The sequence below is a fragment of the Macrotis lagotis genome, chromosome X, assembly GCF_037893015.1.
Source record: "Macrotis lagotis isolate mMagLag1 chromosome X, bilby.v1.9.chrom.fasta, whole genome shotgun sequence".
NCBI classification, from domain to species: Eukaryota; Metazoa; Chordata; class Mammalia; order Peramelemorphia; family Peramelidae; genus Macrotis; species Macrotis lagotis.
In genome coordinates, this window is record NC_133666.1 from 631,172,546 (window position 1) to 631,189,521 (window position 16,976).

General features: G+C 46.9%; 3 protein-coding genes across 16 annotated transcripts in view; 1 reads left to right on the forward strand and 2 right to left on the reverse strand.

The window, feature by feature from the left end:
• Nucleotides 1-6,200, forward strand: part of RANBP3 (RAN binding protein 3) — an 84,775-nt gene extending 78,575 nt beyond the window's left edge. For 8 of the 9 annotated variants that reach the window (XM_074203800.1, XM_074203795.1, XM_074203796.1 and 5 more), the window contains one exon: nt 653-1,506. In XM_074203800.1, the coding sequence (XP_074059901.1) occupies nt 653-696 (44 nt within the window). In that variant the 3' untranslated portion in view covers nt 697-1,506. Of the gene's footprint in view, nt 1-652; nt 1,507-5,766 lie in introns of those variants that run through there. The other variant, XM_074203797.1, reaches the window with a different exon arrangement.
• On the reverse strand, nt 1,479-16,502 carry CAPS (calcyphosine). 6 transcript variants are annotated; one of them, XM_074203805.1, is made up of 6 exons: nt 10,359-10,440; nt 9,412-9,537; nt 8,184-8,292; nt 7,920-8,097; nt 6,383-6,589; nt 1,479-5,812 (listed from the first exon to the last, which is right to left on the reverse strand). In XM_074203805.1, coding segments are annotated over exons 1-6 (723 nt in total). In that variant the 5' UTR covers nt 10,360-10,440; the 3' UTR covers nt 1,479-5,710. The 6 variants fall into 6 exon arrangements, with proteins under 6 accessions (XP_074059906.1, XP_074059910.1, XP_074059905.1 ...); XM_074203809.1 differs by lacking the exons at nt 9,412-9,537; nt 10,359-10,440 and adding an exon at nt 16,432-16,502; XM_074203804.1 differs by lacking the exon at nt 10,359-10,440 and having other exon boundaries at nt 9,412-9,631.
• On the reverse strand, nt 12,293-16,622 carry VMAC (vimentin type intermediate filament associated coiled-coil protein). The gene is made up of 2 exons (XM_074203810.1): nt 16,432-16,622; nt 12,293-12,659 (listed from the first exon to the last, which is right to left on the reverse strand). Exons 1-2 carry the CDS (start codon nt 16,620-16,622, stop codon nt 12,296-12,298), a joined length of 555 nt encoding a protein of 184 aa, XP_074059911.1. The 3' UTR covers nt 12,293-12,295.
• Between the last annotated feature and the right edge of the window lie 354 nt (nt 16,623-16,976).

Sequence of the window (16,976 nt, forward strand, 5' to 3'; positions counted from 1 at the left end):
TATAATGGTTAATGTAATCAAGAAAAAAATGAATTAGTGTCATAGCTGTTAGGTAGTTAGGTAGAGCCAGTAATGATGTCCTCCAGAACCATTAAAGTTTCCTTTTCTTCACTTCGTACACACTTTAGAAGTCTTGATCCTTCCAGATTAGGATTGGGGGAGCCATCCCTAATCAGTCATTTGTTAATGTCTTCATAATAACAATATAGCTTCAGTAAAATTGCTAGAGCCCTTTATGTGCATTTTTATTATCCTTATTTTACATATGAGAGACTGAGGCCCACAGGGATTAAATTACTTATCCAGAGTCACACACATTTGAAGCTTGGTCTCTACCTTTAAAATATGGAGTTGGCAGTGCTTTGTGAAATCAAGGAGACCTGCATTTCTCTCTGGTGTTTTAGCCATGGCCCTCAAGATTATTTGACCCAGAGGGAGCTATTGTTCAGATCTGTAGTCATTGGCCTCTTTCCCAAATACAAAATGAAATAATAAAGATAGCTATATGAAGAACGTGGAAAAAACAATTCCCAAAGGCTTTTTTCTCTTGAGAAGATGGGTGGGTCCTTGTCCTTCTACTCCATTGGGAAGGGACTTGTGGGTCTTTGTTCTTGGAAGGTGAGTGAGGTGCCTCCCTGTGCTTTGCTTTTAGGCACCGGTGATGAAGGGGATGGGCAGACAGTCGGGAGCACATAGCAGCTGGAAGCTCATCTGCTTGCAAGGCTGCTGCTTGTCCACCCCTCCCCCGGCAGGCGCCTCCATCGTTCCAGGCAGTGTTGGCGGCTCCAGGACTTAGGAACCATGCATCCCTGTTCTGTTTGTTCGTTTCTTTGGTCTGGATCAGTAGATTCCACACAAAGCAGACTCAGAAAACTGCCTGAATGTGGTTTGGGACATGAAAGCTCATCATATTGATGAGCAGAAAAATAACCTTCGTTCCCTCTCTTTTCATTGAAATGGCACATTTGACTTGTCACACACAATCCCTCCTTGGGACCTGAGGATTTCAATTCTTCAGTATCTCAGTATCTCGTGGCATCGGCCTCCGGAAACTCCTATTGCAGCAACCCCAGGGGTTTAGCCCTAGCTCTTGGGTCTGTCTGTCCCCTGGTTACTACCTGACTCTTGGAGCCCCTGCCCAACTGCAGGGAAACAACACTGAGCAATTTCTATTCCCCTAAGTCATCACCCTTAAACTACTCCACCTCTCAAGTTTGGGCTCCTTGAAGAATGGACATGCTGAGTATTTTGCATCTTGTCCATCTTACCATAAGGGCAATCCAATCCGGTCAGCCTCAGGGGCCCCACTCCTTCCACTGGTCCTTGTTGTTCAGGTCCAAATCCCCAGGCAGCATTGAAGGGCCCAGTGGGTGTTTCACTAACTCCTCCTTCCCCTCCTTTGTCCAATATTGTTTTGGGGGGTTTCTATTGTGCTGATCCTTTTTTTTTTTAAAGGTTTATTTTTTTGTTGGTTTTGATTTTTTTTTTTTTTTTTTTTTTAGTTTTTAATAAGATGCTCTTGTGTGTTGAGAAAGTGAAGCTCTATTGTTTTGTACTTTTCTGTTGCTATTTAAGGGAGAGCTAAGCCACTCTATATGATAGGTGTTATATACCATTTGCTTAGTCAGTTTTGTTCTGGCCAGATGCAAGCTCACAGATAGATGCTTCCTAGATTGCCCAGTAATAACAGCTGGTGAGGAACACCTTTAGCCTCCTGAAAATAATGGGTCTTTCATGGAGCTAGCATCTTCAGAGTTGTTGAAATTTTTTTTTTCATTTTGATACAGTGACTCCTTTTCCCCTAATTTCTATTCGCATGAACCCACCATGGGAACAGTTGAGATTAGAATGCTAAAGAGACTGGGCTTCCTCTCAGTTCACTAACCAGAGGGGAAAGGTACTGTTTCTCCAGCTTAGTCTTCCGATGTAGGCAGGATGAAGAGAGGGTAATTGCTCAGCCCTAGCCTGTTCACTTCACCCCATATCAGTTACTCATGTCCTTCCACCTATGGCGCAAACCACAGATAATCCTCCTACCCCCACCCCCATTGTACCAAGGAGAGAACAGTTACCCCATTAATAGCATCAAGAACTAGTTTGGCTTATAGGACATATATTCCTGATTATATTCCTGGAGTTTAGGGATAGTTATAAGTAAATCTATGACTCCTTTAACACAACTGAATTTGACTTGAGTTCTTGGTGCCCACCATAAATAGGAGAGACTTCCTGGTCCTTCCCAGAGTAATGGGAACTGAAATCCCCTTCTTCTAAGACTCTTTTTTGCTTTTGATGATTCTCATCATGGGACTGTTATTAGCAGTTTCTCTGGGAGGGCAACATCCCAGCAGTGCCATAAGATCTGGGCTGCTGACAAATAACTTTGTCATGATCTTCTGGGCTTGTTTCTTTTCTCCCCTTCTCTCTCCCAGTGCTGCCTTGATATTAGGACATTTAAATACACTTTCAAAGTAGTTAAAGCCCCTCTTGGATGACAAAAACTCACAAGTCCAGAGTCCTCAGACTCTGCAGTTGAGCTTGGTGCTGTTTCCTCACCTTCCCCAACTCAAGTGGTTTCACACTGATTTGGCCAAAGTCCAGAAGATGGGACTGGCAGGTCTTGGGTTTTGTTGGAAATATCCAACCATTCTCCCACCCAGATCTCCCCCACTTTTAGGGTTGTTCTTCAAACTTGTCAGTTGCTAAGTGGGAACATGCAACTTCATATGGAGGCCTTGCCACAGGGGTCTTTGTGCATAGTGAAGGGGGACAGATGTCACTTCAGCCCATACAAGAAACTTTGTATGAATTTGGCTCAGAATTATCTTAAAAGCCCCATCCATTGAGAGACATAGGCCAGAGCTAAACTTTATTACACTTCCTGCTTTCAGCCTTAGAAAACTAGTGACAGGTAAAACCAGATAATGCCCATTTGTTTTGGAAGATTTATGTAAGATTGTCATATGAAATGTATTTGGGAATTACATTAAAACTTTTAACAAAAACTTGAGTCTGCTGCCTTGTGCTCTTTGCCACACCAGATTAGAGGTTAGTTTTTCAAAGGGAAGCTAAACTAGCATTCTCCACCTGACCAGGATAGGTTTTGAGACCTTTGTAGGGACTTTAGAATAGTATCTTGACTTTACAGATATTTCTCAGAGCATCCAAGATCAACTCAGACATCCCCCTTCTAGCTTAAACAGTCTGAATTTGCAAAACGAAGGAGGTCAAACAAGATAGAGATAGGCCCAGGAAGAAGGAGCTGCTCAAGATGGCTCCCAGGCCTGGACTTTCTCCTGTTCCTTCCTGTCTTACGAGTCTGGGCCTTGGCTCTTCTATTGTGATTACACCTCTCCCCCACCTGGGTGGGGGGTGTTTTCAACTTATACTCATTGTGGACTTAAAACATGACTATCACTTCCTGCCTGTTTATTCCTCTGTAAAGTGGCTCCCTTCCAGCCCTAACACTCTAGTTCTAGGACTGTCTCAGGGAATGATCATCATTCTTGAATTAAAAGCATTCATGGGAACAGGACCATCTCCTATATATTATCCAGAACCAGCAGAGAGGTCGAGCTGCCTTCTGAACCTAGGGCCCTCAGCCATTCCTCATCTTTTGCTGCTCCTTAGGAGAATCCAAGTTAACCTGACAACTTTGCCTAACTTGAATACACTGTCCAAAGAATCTTCCCCCTCCCAGCAAATGTAGGCTCAGCCTCTTGCTCTAATCCCAGTCTTAGAATTTAAATTTGGAAGAGCCTTTGGAGATGATCAAGTTCAAGCTCATCTTAACATGAGGAAATGGAGCTCCAAAGAGATTGAGACTTTGGAATCCTGGACCCAAAGCTGTGGGTCCTGAAGGGTCATCTAGGCCAAGTCCCCTCATTTGAAGAACAAACTGAAGGGAGGTCACCTAACTGACCAAGAGCACATGGGCAGCTTCAGATGTACCATTTGAACCCTATTCCTCTCTTAACTCCAGAAATAATGTTTTTTCCCACTAGGCTGCAGGCTTCATACAGCTAGTAACAAGGCTTGGTATTCAGAGTCTTGTCATTTTTCAAGTGATGCCCTCTCTCCTGGACTCTTCCCCCAGCTGCTTACCTGAGCAGGGTGAATACCAAACCTTCCTCCCTCTCATTTCCCTGTGGCCTTCTTAGTGTCATAGTATCTTAAAATGATGACTCTTCTCCCACCCCTTCTAATAACCAGTGTCACTGCATTTCCACCAAGTACCTTTGAGTAAGATCATAGCAATTTAGTCCCCCTTTCATTAGAGACAGAAACATAAAATGTATTAAGATTAAAATGACTTGTCCAAGGTCAAAGAGGTGGTGGTAGCAGATAAGGAATTTCAACCCATCTTTCATACTCAGCCAGTCAGTGGAGGGGCCTTCACCACTCATATCCTACTTCATTTTGTCCTCCCACTCCCAGGCTCAGCTGAGCTTTCCCTGAATGTGGCAGGAAGGTGGGAGCCAAAGGGGAAAACATCCCAAGGATGCCATCTCACTACCTCAGAACAAGGAAAGAATTTATTTAATCTGTTCAAATAGGAACCCCCTTCTGTACCTCACCAATGTTTCCAATCAGACATCCAATTTTTAGGTGGTAGCTAAGTGGCACAGTGCTATTGATCCTAGAGTCAGGAGGACCTGAATTCAAATATGGCCTCAGACACTAAATACTTGCTTAGTTGTATGGCCATTGGTAAATCACTTAACCCTGTTGCCTTACAAAAATCCAAAATAACCAATTTGGCATGGGGTTGGGGCATTCCACTTTGGAACTACTGAGATCTGCCTCCTTTTACTTAGCATTTGTTGTTGCATCTAGTTGTGTCCTTTGCAACGAAGCAAAGCCAATTCTACCTCTTCCCTAGAACAACTAATACCTGAAGATAGGTTCATGTACCTCCCCTACCCAGTCTCCTGCCTCCCATCTGTTTAATAATGAACGACAAGGCACCAAAGTGAGAGGCCAGCAGGGAGCATGGATTTCATTTAAAAAGCACAGGTACAACAGGGCAGATTTGGAGGAGAGGGGAGGGGTAGAGTTTCCCAGGCCAAAGGGCCACAGCCTGTGCCAACCTCCTTGTGAGGTGGTGGCAGGGATGGGAGGGCTAGTATTGAGTACTGGGTCTGGATAAGATGGTTGGATTGGGATTTGTGCATGCCCAGCACTGGAATATCAAAAGAAAGAGGAAAACCTTTATGGAGTTAGGGGACTCGTGATAACCATTCTCAGAGCAAATTGAGAGAGGAGGGATTCCTTCTATGTCTTAAATAGCTGGAGCATTGGATTTCAGAGGACGAAGGGGCCTTAGAGTAGGCTAAACAGGTCTGTGGTGTTGTAGGACTGAATGGCAGCTCCAGGTCAATACCTTCATCTATGGGATGAAGGGCTTGGTCTAGGTAGTCCCTTGGCTCCTCTTCCACCACTGCACTAATGGCCCTTTGACCCTCTGAACCCTCTCACGTTTTACAAAGGAGGAAACAGCCCACATCTGAAATGGGTCAAAAAGATTTGAATTTGTTTCCTCTGACTCTAAATTCAGTGATGCTGAAGCTTTCCTAAATACCCTCAAGGCAGACTGGTTAAGCTGAGGCAGAGAAGGATGACACTATCTTGGGGGGGGGGGGGTGCTGGGGAGGATGACTAGTCTAGGGCTGGCCCTCTGGTTCCTTCCTGTGGGTCTGGGGAACATTGTTCACAGTTGCCAGGCACTGGTCATCATAGCCACAAACTCTTCATCTGTGTCCACAGAAGCACTCACCCCACTGTAATAATCGAGGAACTCTGCCGCAGTGACCTGCAGGGGAACAGAAGGAGTCTGCCGTCCCTAGCCTGCCCTGTACCTGGCCTGTCTCCGTGCCCTGCCCCCTTTCATGTGAAAGGGCACCAACAAGCAAGGCCATGGAGCGTGGTGAAAAAAAGCACTGGCTTTGGGGTCAGGAAGACTGGTTTGGAATTCCGGCCCCGTTTCCTAACTGCACACCCTTGAATAAAAGGTCCTTAGATTCCTCCTCGTAAAGAGGGAGTTGGACTAGAATTGGGGCATCTTAACTTTCTTGTGTGTGATGGACACCCTTGGCAGCTTGCTGAAGCTGAGGGATCCCTTCTCAGAATAATGTTTTTAATTGAATAAAAAATAAAATACATAGGACTACAAAGGAAACCAGTTGTGTTGAAATACAACTTTCAGAATTAAAAAAAAATGTCCCTAAACCCCAAGTGAGGAACCCTGGACTAGATGATCTTTACAGTCACCTTGAAGCTATTCTTTTAACTCCCAGGGAACAGAAAAACCTGAACTGAGCATATGTGTATGAAGCCAAGGGCCCAAACCAGGGGCAAGTTGATCGAAAAGAGGCCTGACTACCTGCCCATCCTTGTCACCACCATCAAAGTTGTCCAAGAAGTGCTGGAATACATCATCCTCTGTCCACTCGCCACTCTGAAATTTGGGGTGTTTCCGGCCACTGTAAATGCCCCGAAGGTCATCCACAGTCACTATACCATCTCCACTTCTGTCCAACTTGGCAAAGGCAGCTGCAATGACATCCTTCCGGGCCTGAGACATGGGTGGCTAGGGGTGAGGGGAAAGAGCAAAACAGTTAAGGACTTGGTCCAGGTTGGGGGTGGGACAGGAACCTATGGAAAGGTCTCAGGTGCTGTCTGGGAACTTGTAGGTGCACATAGACGATGGGTACACTACGGAAGGATGGAAGTCAGAAGGGTTGGTCTCAGGCCTTTCTTTGCCTCTTTGTGACCCTGGCAAATTATTTCCCCTCTGTGTGTCATTTTCCTCTTATGTGAAGGATTTGGGGAAGGGAGGTTGTGGGACTCTTTTTTTTGCAAGGCAATGGGGTTAAGTGGCTTGCCCAAGGCTAGGTAATTAAGTGTCTGTGATTGGATTTGAACCCAGGGACTCCTGACTCCAGGTCCGGCTTTATCCACTATGCCACCTGGCTGCCCCAAGTTGTGGGATTCTTGAAGGGGAAATGTCCCAATATTTGAAGAAAAACACCATGTCTGGTGGTCTAGAAGGTCATGAATAAGAATGCCTTCCCCTCTTCTTCCACATTAACAGCTGTCAGGCCTATTCACCTGCATCTCCAACTTGGCATGTCCCAAACAATCCAGTCTTTCCTCCCTTCTAAACTTCTCGCTTCTGTTCAGGGTGACACTGTCCTCTCAGTTCTCCACCTCAGACAGCCTTTGACTCCCTATTCTCCCTCACCCCACCTAGTCTGTCAGTTTGCATCTATCTCCCAGGATTCAGGTGGTCCTCTCTCACCTATAATCAACCATACTAGTGCCTAGACTCCCTTCTCCCCTGCATCTTCCTCACAGCTACCTGAATGATGTTGCTGGTCTAGGTCCCTCCCCTCCTTAGCTCTAATTGGTTCTTTATTTCCATTAGGATAAAACAGATCCCTGTTTAGTATATATAAAGCCTTTCACAACCTGGTTCAACCTCCCCTTCCTGTCCTCCATAAACTAAACCTGCCCATCTGCCATTTTTCCTAACATTACATCTCCATGCCTTTGTGGAGGCTAGGCTTCACTCTTGGAAGGTTCAACCTCCCTCCTCAGCTCCTCCTCCTCCCAGAACACCTGATTGGTTTCTTTTTCCCCCAAACATTGCTTCAAGGCCACTTCCTCCAGGCCTTTCCTGCCGTTAATGCTTTTCTACCCCACCCAAACAGGTATAGACTTTATATTGACAATTTTCCCCCAATAGAACCAGAAGCCTCCAGAGAGCAAGGACTTTGTTCTGTGCCCGTCTCCCCAGAGCTTAGCCAAGGGCCTGCTTGGCACAGTAGGCTCTTAACAAACCTCTGTGAGTCTAGATTTAGGTGTGGCCTTGTAATAGCCCTGTAAGGACTCTTACTAAAAGGAGTGAGCATCCTCACCCGTAGGGCTCGAAGAAACTCCTCCAGGTCTAAGGTCCCATTGCCATCACGGTCCCAGTGCTTGCAAATATGTTCAGCCTCACTGGCCTCCAGTGCCAGCCCCAACTCCTCCAGCCCCCGCTGCAGCTCATCTGCATCTAAGGCTCGGCTCCTGTTGGTGTCCAGGCGGCGAAAAAACCTGGTGGGTGGGCAATGGAGAGGTCACTGCTGGGCAGGATGGATCTTGGCAAGGCCAACCAGAAGCTTCAGGAAGAGAATTATTACCTGGCCAGGCCTTTGATACCAGATGCCCCACGTTCCAGACACTTGGCTCGAAGTTTCTCAATGGCATTGGTGGCTTCCATAGTGGGTGAACTGCAAGAAAGACTGAGCCCTGTGGAAGGAACGGGACTTTCATACACACTCTTCCGCATCTTTCCTCATGCTAGTTACTATCACATTTTGTAACCCATTAGCCCCCTTCCCTTGCTCAGTCAACCAAGGAACCACCATCCCCTCCCCTAATTCCTGTGTCCCGCTTCATCCTGGTTCCTGCCTCCTTCAGAGCTTCTTCACATTGTAAACATACCTCCGTCAACATACCCTTATAAACCGGGGAAACAGTCCCCCAGCCTTCCTCCCTTCAGCCTGTCCAAGCAGAGCTCTGCCCACCTCCTCACCAGAACTACCAAGAGTCAGTCAGCAGCCCTTAGGGCTCCTCCCTTGCCCTACACAGTAGAGGCTGGAACTTTCTAGGCCTACTTCTGTGTAACTCGAGAGTCCAAGCTCAGGCTTGGGGGGAGAGGGCAGTTTGGGCGAGCTCAGTACCAGGCCTCCTCTGAGAGCCTGGGGAAGTGCCAGGACTTCTGGAAAGTGGCGTGGGATTGCCCACAGAAGGGCAATACAAGCAACTGTTTTCATAAAGCTGAGAAATCAAGAAATGCCCAGGTTGTGGAGGTCCTCCCTTCCCCTTGCCCTCCCCCCCACCTCTCACCTGCGGCTTTTGCTGGCCTGGATGTTTCCTCTGGGCTTCTACAGTTCTGCCCCAGCACCACAAGTCAGCGTCCTGGCTGGCAGGGCACGTTGCTAAGGGACTAGGCATCCACTGGGACTGGGAGGAGCTAGAACCCTCCCACAGTAACCCTCTTGGCGCCTAGGTCTCATGCCTGCAGCTAACAGGTCCTACATCTCCGGCTCTCCCTCAGCCCCTCCCATCCTGCCAGCTCCCTGTGTGCCCCTGTTATGCCAGGCCCTGGAGCCATTGATGGAGGCTGGGTCAATCTACCCCTGGTTCTCCAAGCTGGCTGCAGACCAGGCTCCTGCAAAATATCAGTTTCAGCCCTGGCTTTTCTCCTTGAAGGATTTATATTATCTCATTTACTTAGCTGGCCCTGTCCTCAGGATCATGGTGCCAGGGGAGGGATGGCCAGGAAGAGAGTTAAAGTTAGGAATTCAGAGAATGGTGTTTGAGACCCAAATTAGATGTAGAAACTCAGCTTCTGGAACGTCTGACCTGGAAGAGATTTCTGTTCTTTGGGCCTCACTTCCCCCATCCATAGATTGGAGGCATTTGATGAATTCCTCTTTAAAAGCTCCACATTATCTGTAAATCTGACTCTGAGCCGTTGCAATTGGAACACTGAAGGGGCAAAGGAAGGACAAATACCTGTGGGCAGCTGGTATGACTGAGTCTTGTGTGTGTGTGTGTGTGTGTCTTGGGGGGGGGAAACCATCCTCCCTGTACTTAGGATTCACCCAACTGAAATATGCTTTAGTGAAATGAATACTGATCTGGAGCCAGAGGGGTAATCTGCATCCAATTCCCTGCTCTGCTGACTACAATGGCCAATGGATCTGGACTCAGTTTCCCAAACTGTTAAAAGAGGCTGGACAATGGCACAGAAATAGGAAGCATGGCATGGCAATGACAACAGGCCTCTGGAACCCTTAAGGAGGCAGGGAAAGATGGAAGGCCAGTTTTCTTAGAGAAACAGGTTCCTTCCCCATGGGACCACATACCTGCCCCCCCCCAATATCAGGAACTTAGCCTATCTCCCTCCCCACCAGGGGGTTGGGCAATGGCTATTATTAGGACCACCAACACCCAGTAGACAAGAGGATAGGATAAAGCTCAGTTCTAACCCCTTGTCTGTCCTATTCATGGCAAAGGAGTTATTCCCAAGAGTTCTGCCTCCTTGTTACCAGTGCCAGAGATCATGAAACAGAAATCTCAACAAAATTAGAGCTCCCCTCTCCCTCTCATTCTTCTAACAGGAGAAAACAGGGACATTCTTCTCTTACAGAGCTGGCATTGTTAGCTAAAAACCGCATGGTCCCACATCCTACGCAAATGCAGGTTGGGTGGGGTAGGAAGAAAGATCAGATGACTGAGAAACTGTCTAAAGAACTGTGGACTTGGAGGCAGGCAATGTGGGTTCAAATTCTGGTTTTCTCACTTACTTGCTGTGTAACTTTAGACAGGTTATTTCCCCTCTCCTCTATCAAATCTAAAGGTTAGGAGAAGTAATCCCTAAGGTGCCTTCCAGCTCTGACTTGAAGCCTCACGGCCCACTAGCTCAACAGACCCTGCTGCGCAGGACAGCAGGCCCTGGTGGCGGGTTGCATGGGCTTCTCATTCCATCTGGGATCTGGGGAACAGAATTAGAATACCCTGACTTAGTTGACCACAACCCACTTTGAGTGACCTCCCCCAATCTGCTGGATACAAAGTCAGGGCAGATGTGAGGAGAACCTGTGAGCTTCAAACAAAGAATGAAGGAAATAAAGTGACATGAGATTCTCCTTTTACTTGCTTTTATAAAAAGTGAAATGTTTATCCTCAAATGGTGAACTTCCCATTTAATAGCTCAATTTGAGAATGACCCCATAGAAAACAGACATGTAAAATATAGACATCTATTAGATATAAAAAAGGATTTCTAGTTGGCTACATAGAGCTGCATATAGAGCTGCTACCCAGTCTGTATTTCCATAGTCTGTGCTCTTCTAAAGAGGTGTCCAAGTCAAATCCTGGTACCATCAACTCCAAATGAAGGATTCTTCTTTTAAACTGGAATTCTGCTCCATTGAGCATTACCTGACATCAGAGTCATTCACTAGAGCATGGAAATCACTGTTTTCTTATCCGGAAGTTTTCCCCCTCAAGGCTTTGTGGAAACCAGCTGGTTCAACATTAGAAAAAGTAGAGAATGGGGAGGCTAGGAGGTGCAGTGTAAAGAGCACTGGCCTTGGAGTCAGGAGTACCTGAGTTCAAATCTGGCCTCAGACACTTAATAATTACCTAGCCATGTGGCCTTGGGCAAGCCAATAACCCCATTGCCTTGAAAAAAAGGAAAAAAAAGAAAAAAGAAAAACTAGAGAAGATTAAGTCCTGGCCAAACCTTTCAACCATCTCAAATGAATGGAGGTTAATTGGACCACTTGGGAAAACAACTCCCACTTGAATTTTTTAAAAAATCGAAAACAAATGTAAAATTTGAAAAAAGAGTATTTTAAAATACACTTAAACTTCCTACTAAAGCTGATAGAAAAAATGTGAGTGGCTTAGAACATAGGCTATGTTAAATGAATAAATCTTTGTGTTCCAGACTACTACTATATTAGTCAAAATAAACTCCTTCTAATTCCTCAAGGAATTCCTCTGCTACCTCTAGGGATGGCACTGTTCTCAAAATATGGATCACTGTCAAGGCTGCTAACAGGAACAGGAAGCTAGCAGAGGGAATGGGGTAGGAGAAGAGCCACTGTTTTGTTTTTTTTTTAACAAGCCCCAAGGATCTGGAATAATGTGATTTTCAGAAAGGCCAATCTACATACTGATTTTGCTTTTTCCAAATCTGGGTTTTTTCCAGGACAGTGTTAACTCTGACTGGCAACTCAGTTTCCCCAAGAAGTCAGGTGCACTATCAATAACCTCACTGCATTGTTGTACCCAGAAACTTTTCTACTTATAGGACCTGGTTTCCAAGTTTGACTGGGAATTTAGAGAAACTGTCCTCTATTGTGAAGCTATGTTTTCCTTTAAATGTCTCTCACTAAGACATTGCCTCCCTTATTGAGATGCTAGTCTATGTTCACCCTGAGTTTGAAGGTCCTGTAGAGAGAAATCTTTTTAAGGGGAAAAGAGAATGGGGGGTGAAAGGAGAACTTTGTCCCTGAATCTAGAATCAAAGAGTCTCATGAACTCCTTTCCTGAAAGACAGGTGGGGTTACCAGGTCCCTTGTCTCAGTGGGGCAGGACCAGTAGCAGACCCAGAATTACTTCTCTGAAGAAGGACCTGGAAGATCCTCCTCCTCCAGGTTTTAATGGCCACCACCGGGTAGAAGGACTAGGAAGAAGCCTCAGCAAGAAAGGAGAGGCTATCAGTCAGGACAGTTCACACTGTGGTTCCAAACATCGTCTGGTCCAAATCCTTGTCATCTAGATCATCTTCACTGAGAGAGAAGGCCTGGCTGTTGGAGAGTGGGCAGGGAGGCTCATCAGTCTCAGGGGCACCATCAGGGAGTGGGGAACTGCTGGCACTTGGTGGCCCTGATCTGGCCACAGGGCCCAACTGTTCTCCTTCAGCCATGTAGGCCAACAGGCCATCCAACAGGGGCCGCCGCTGACAGATTTTATGCAACAGTTCACTACGATGCTTCAACTGCACAATCAAAGCGTCTTTCTCCTGAATCACAGTCAGGAGCTTCTGGACAGTCCCCTCTGAAGAAAAGAGCTTTTCCTGAAGATCTGCAATCTCTCTTTGCAGGGGCAGGGACACACACCAGGAAAAAAAAACACAAAAAAATCTTTTGGTCTTATTCAATTCAACAAACATTTATTACGCCTCTGGCTCTCCCCCTCCCCCTCCCCCCAAGTATAGATATTACTAAGAGCTAGAGTTACAAAAGTAAAAATGAACCTTCCCTGCCCTCAAGGAGCTTACATTCTACCGAAAGTAAATGCAAGGTAATCTGAGGAGGGAGAAAGTACTAACCATGGGATGAGAGCACAGGGTAGGCTTGCTTGCCATAGGACATGACATCTAAGTAAGCCCTAACGGATGATGGGGATTCTAATAGGCAGAGAATTCTAGGCCCAAGGAGAAAGTTACAGAGGCAGGAGATGGGATTCCAAGTTTAAGGAATACCTAGTATTTGGCTTTATGGACAGAAGGGGAAAGGGAATATTGAGAAATTAACCTGAAAGGTAGGTAGAAGGCTTTAAATGTCAAATGAGGAAATTGTATTTTATTAAAAAAAAGCAGAGTCCTGAAGATCACAGAGGACTAATATTGATGGCCAGATCTGTGACTCAGGAATCTTCACCAGCCGTGTGAAAGATGAATTAGAGAAAAGAGACTGAAAGCAGGCAATGAGAAAGTCATGAAGACCAGAGTTCAAATCTAGCTTCAGACACTATCTTAGCTGGGTGTCCCTAAGAAAGTTATTTCACTTCTCCCTGCCCTATTTTCCTCATCTGTAAAATGGTACTTAACTCATCGGGTTGATGTGAGGATTCACTGAGATATCTGTAAAGGTGCTTAGCACTGTGCCAGCACATTAATAAATATTTATTCTTCCCTGCACATAAGAGACTATGAGGGTCCACACTGGGGTTCTGGTTGCCTAAGGACAAAGAAGGAGAACAATGTGAGACATGGTACGTAGGTAGAAATGACAAGACAGATTTTATATTAGAGAGTGTGAAGAAGAGAGAAGTGCCAAAGATGACTCAAGCACTATAAACCCAAGTACCCTCTACAGAAATGGAGAAGACTGGAGAAAGGTGGGGTTAGGGGCAAGACTATGAGTTTTGTTTTGGGCAGGTTGAATACGAGATGCCTAAGTTACTTCCAGAGGCAGAGATATGCAACAGGCAACTGCTGACTCAGGACTGGACATCAGGACTGATTGGGACCAAATGTATCCATCTAGGAGTCATGTACCTGAATTGAATGATCACTGGAACCTAGGGGAGCTGATGAAATCTCCAAGGAAGAATGAAAAGAGAGATGAGGATCCCAAACAAAATCCTGAAGGATATCCATGTTCAGAGGGAAGGAGACATGCTGAACTAGCAAAGGATCAAATCAAAAATTGTATATAAGGTACCAATGCAAACTTTCAGGCAGGTGTGAAACAATTCACCCCATTCCACTGGGGAAAATCATGCCTTGTCCTTGTTTACCTGGTAGAAATATTTACAAATTACATTTCTATACCAATTCAAGGTTTGCAATGCACCTTTCTAGCAACAGCCCTGTGAAATAGTTGTACAAATATTATTATCTCCATTTTACAGATGAGGAAACTGAGGCTGAGAAGTACAATAACTTGACCAAAGTCACAGAGCTAATAAGTGTCAAAGTCAGGACTTGAACCCAAGTCCAAGGCTTTTCTTGCTACTCCACATTTTTCTTTTGCTATTCAACACTATTCACATTCATTATTTTATCCCTTCAGTCAAGCCAGGAAGCAACTTTTCGTGCTGAATCTTGTCAATAAGGTCATAGAAATGAGGACTTCACCATAAACCAAGTACAAACTGGGCATCTGGGGCTTAACACACCACCTGCTGGTAGCAGCACCATGGAGTAAAAGAGTCACCATCTAGGAAAACAGCCCTGGTCTGAAAACCAGGAGACAGCTCAATGCAGTCCATGGGCCACATGTTTTGACAGACATGATTGCTATAGTCTTCTAATCTAATCATGGAGTTCAGTTATTCTTTCTCCAATCCACCCTTTATGCATTGCTGCTTGAAAATGCTTCCTAAAACTCTATCCTGTATTAAAAAGCTTCCTATCCTCTATTTCTCTTTCTTTTTTTTAAGGTTTTTTTGCAAGGCAATGGGGTTAAGTGACTTGCCCAAGGCCACACAGCGAGGTAATTATTAAGTGCCCGAGACCCAATTTGAACTCAGGTACTCCTGACTCCAGGACTGGTGCTCTATCCACTGTGCTACCTAGCCGCCCCCCCATCCTCTACTTTAAAAAATCTTCAGGGATTTCCCATCATATCGTAATAATCGTACCCTGAATAAAAGCAGAGAACCTTATATTCCTGCATTTGAGACCCTTCTTATCCTGGCCCCCAAACGACCTTTCCAGCTTCATTTCACTGGATTTTCCTTTGCCCAATAGGATATATCTAAATTGAACAGCCTTATCCTTGTTCCTAGTTCACATCGACAAAACTTTGATTACATTATCTAAGTCCACCCTACCCCCACCTCCCATTAGTTTAACCCAATACAATGAACAATCTCTACCTAGTCCAATATCTCCTTTTTTCAGGAACTTTAGGGTCCACTTTCTCCAATAAGCCTTCTTTGACCACCCCTCCTTGCTGGAAGAGTTCTCTTCCTCAGATTTCTTGTGATGTTTTGACCAGGTCTCTCGTTTATGCTTATTCCATTCTCCCTTGCACCTCAGTCATCTTCAGTCCTTAATAGTGGGGCCTGTGCCTATTCTGCACATAGGATGAGGTGAGAGACTAGAGGTGATTTCATTAGGATAACAAAGTTCTAGGTGAGGGGACTCCCTTCTACTAATACAGGTTGGCAGCATATAGTCTCAAATAGTTACCTAGACCAATAAGGGTTTAAATGATTTCCCAGGCTCATTCAACTAATAAGCTGATCCTCTATCTGCTATGGCACACTGCTTTGCACAAAGAAGTCACTTAGTAAATGTCCCTGGACTTGAACACCTCAGGCAATTTTATAGTTGTAAACTGCAGTTTACAATGATGAGCTTTCAAGGACTTACCCAAGAAAATAACAGTCTTCCTTAGTCTCTTAAATAACTAAGTCTCCCCAATCCCTTCCAGAAGCCCTTAGTCCCTTGGTTTCCCTCAGACCAACTTTTCCCCTCCTTCTCTTGGTCCCCTACAACTCCTCTTCAGTCACTCATTACTTCCTTCCCAGGATTACACCCTCTCCATTTTCGCAAAGACTCCTTCAAGTCCTCTTAACGTCTTCACATCCCTTCATTCCCGGTCCACATTTCCAGCTGCCTCACTGCCCCATCCCGGCTCACTGACTCTGATTTGTCCCTTCCCTCCTCCCAGCCCCTTCGCAGCTCCCATTGCTTTATCACCACGTCTCCTCCTCCCCACCCCATCAGGGCCCTGGGCCCCTCCCAGCCTCCATCACTATCCCAAGCCCCCCTGCACTGTTTCTTCCTCTCAATCCTCCCATTATCCCCCGAGGCCCCCTCCAGCCTTCCCATCTCTCCCTCCTTCAAGCCCCCCGTTGCTCTTCCTCCCAGCCCCCCAACACCCCGTTTCCGGTGCCCCCCATTTTCCCTTCCCAACTCTTTCTCCCCTCGCACCCCAACACTTCCGAGCCCTCTCAGCCCCCCACACCCCTCGTTATTCCCCCCAGGCCGCCTCTCCTCACTCTCCCCTTCCAGACCAGCCTGGCTCCATCACTCCTCTCCCAGCTCCCACCTCCTGGGAGCCCCCACAAGTGCCCCCGCGTCGGCTCTCCCAGGGCCCGCCTCCACAGCCACCCCCTCGGGGGCCTCACCGGTCCTTGGCCCGGCCCAGCTCCCGGAGCGCCCCGCGCAGCTGCTCGTCCTTGCGGATGAGACTCTCCGCCTGCTCCCGCACCGTGCGCTCTGCCGCCCCGAGCCGCGCCTCCAGCTCCGCGGCCCGCCGGTGGACGGCCGCCAGGTGAGCGTTCGCCTCGCGGATCTGCACAGGGGACGGGCCCGACATGGCCCCGCCAGGCCCCTCGCCTCCCTCCGGAAATCGCCGCCGGACCCGGAGGCTCCGCCCCGCCCCCTCGTGGAGGCCAATCCCGCTTCACAACTCGATCTGTTAGAGCCAATCCACACTCAGCCACCTCGAAGGGCCACGCCCACTCGCCTCCACCAATCGTCACCCAGGGCCTCCGGCCAATCCCCGCTCATCCTTCCCCACCATGCCCGGCCGGCCTAGTCTATTTCGGGCGGTACCGCCCCTCTAATTTAGCCAATCCGCGCTCACCAAGCATCTTCTTCGCTCAATACACGCCCACCCACTTCAGCCAGACCCCTCTCGCTCCAGCCAATCCGAAAATGCTCCCGCCCA

What these genes read in the sequence shown, in the direction of transcription:
- CAPS (XM_074203804.1), bottom strand. Translation starts at nt 9,631, where the DNA reads ATGGTTTCCCCCCCCCAAGACACACACACACACACACACAAGACTCAG. An exon ending in AGAACAGAAATCTCTTCCAG is followed by an intron (nt 8,293 to 9,411) that starts GTCAGACGTTCC and finishes TTCCTTCCACAG; the next exon opens with GGCTCAGTCTTTCTTGCAGT. An exon ending in AGTTTCTTCGAGCCCTACGG is followed by an intron (nt 6,590 to 7,919) that starts GTGAGGATGCTC and finishes CCTCACCCCTAG; the next exon opens with CCACCCATGTCTCAGGCCCG.
- VMAC (XM_074203810.1), bottom strand. Translation starts at nt 16,622, where the DNA reads ATGTCGGGCCCGTCCCCTGTGCAGATCCGCGAGGCGAACGCTCACCTG. An exon ending in CTGGGCCGGGCCAAGGACCG is followed by an intron (nt 12,660 to 16,431) that starts GTGAGGCCCCCG and finishes GCCCCTGCAAAG; the next exon opens with AGAGATTGCAGATCTTCAGG.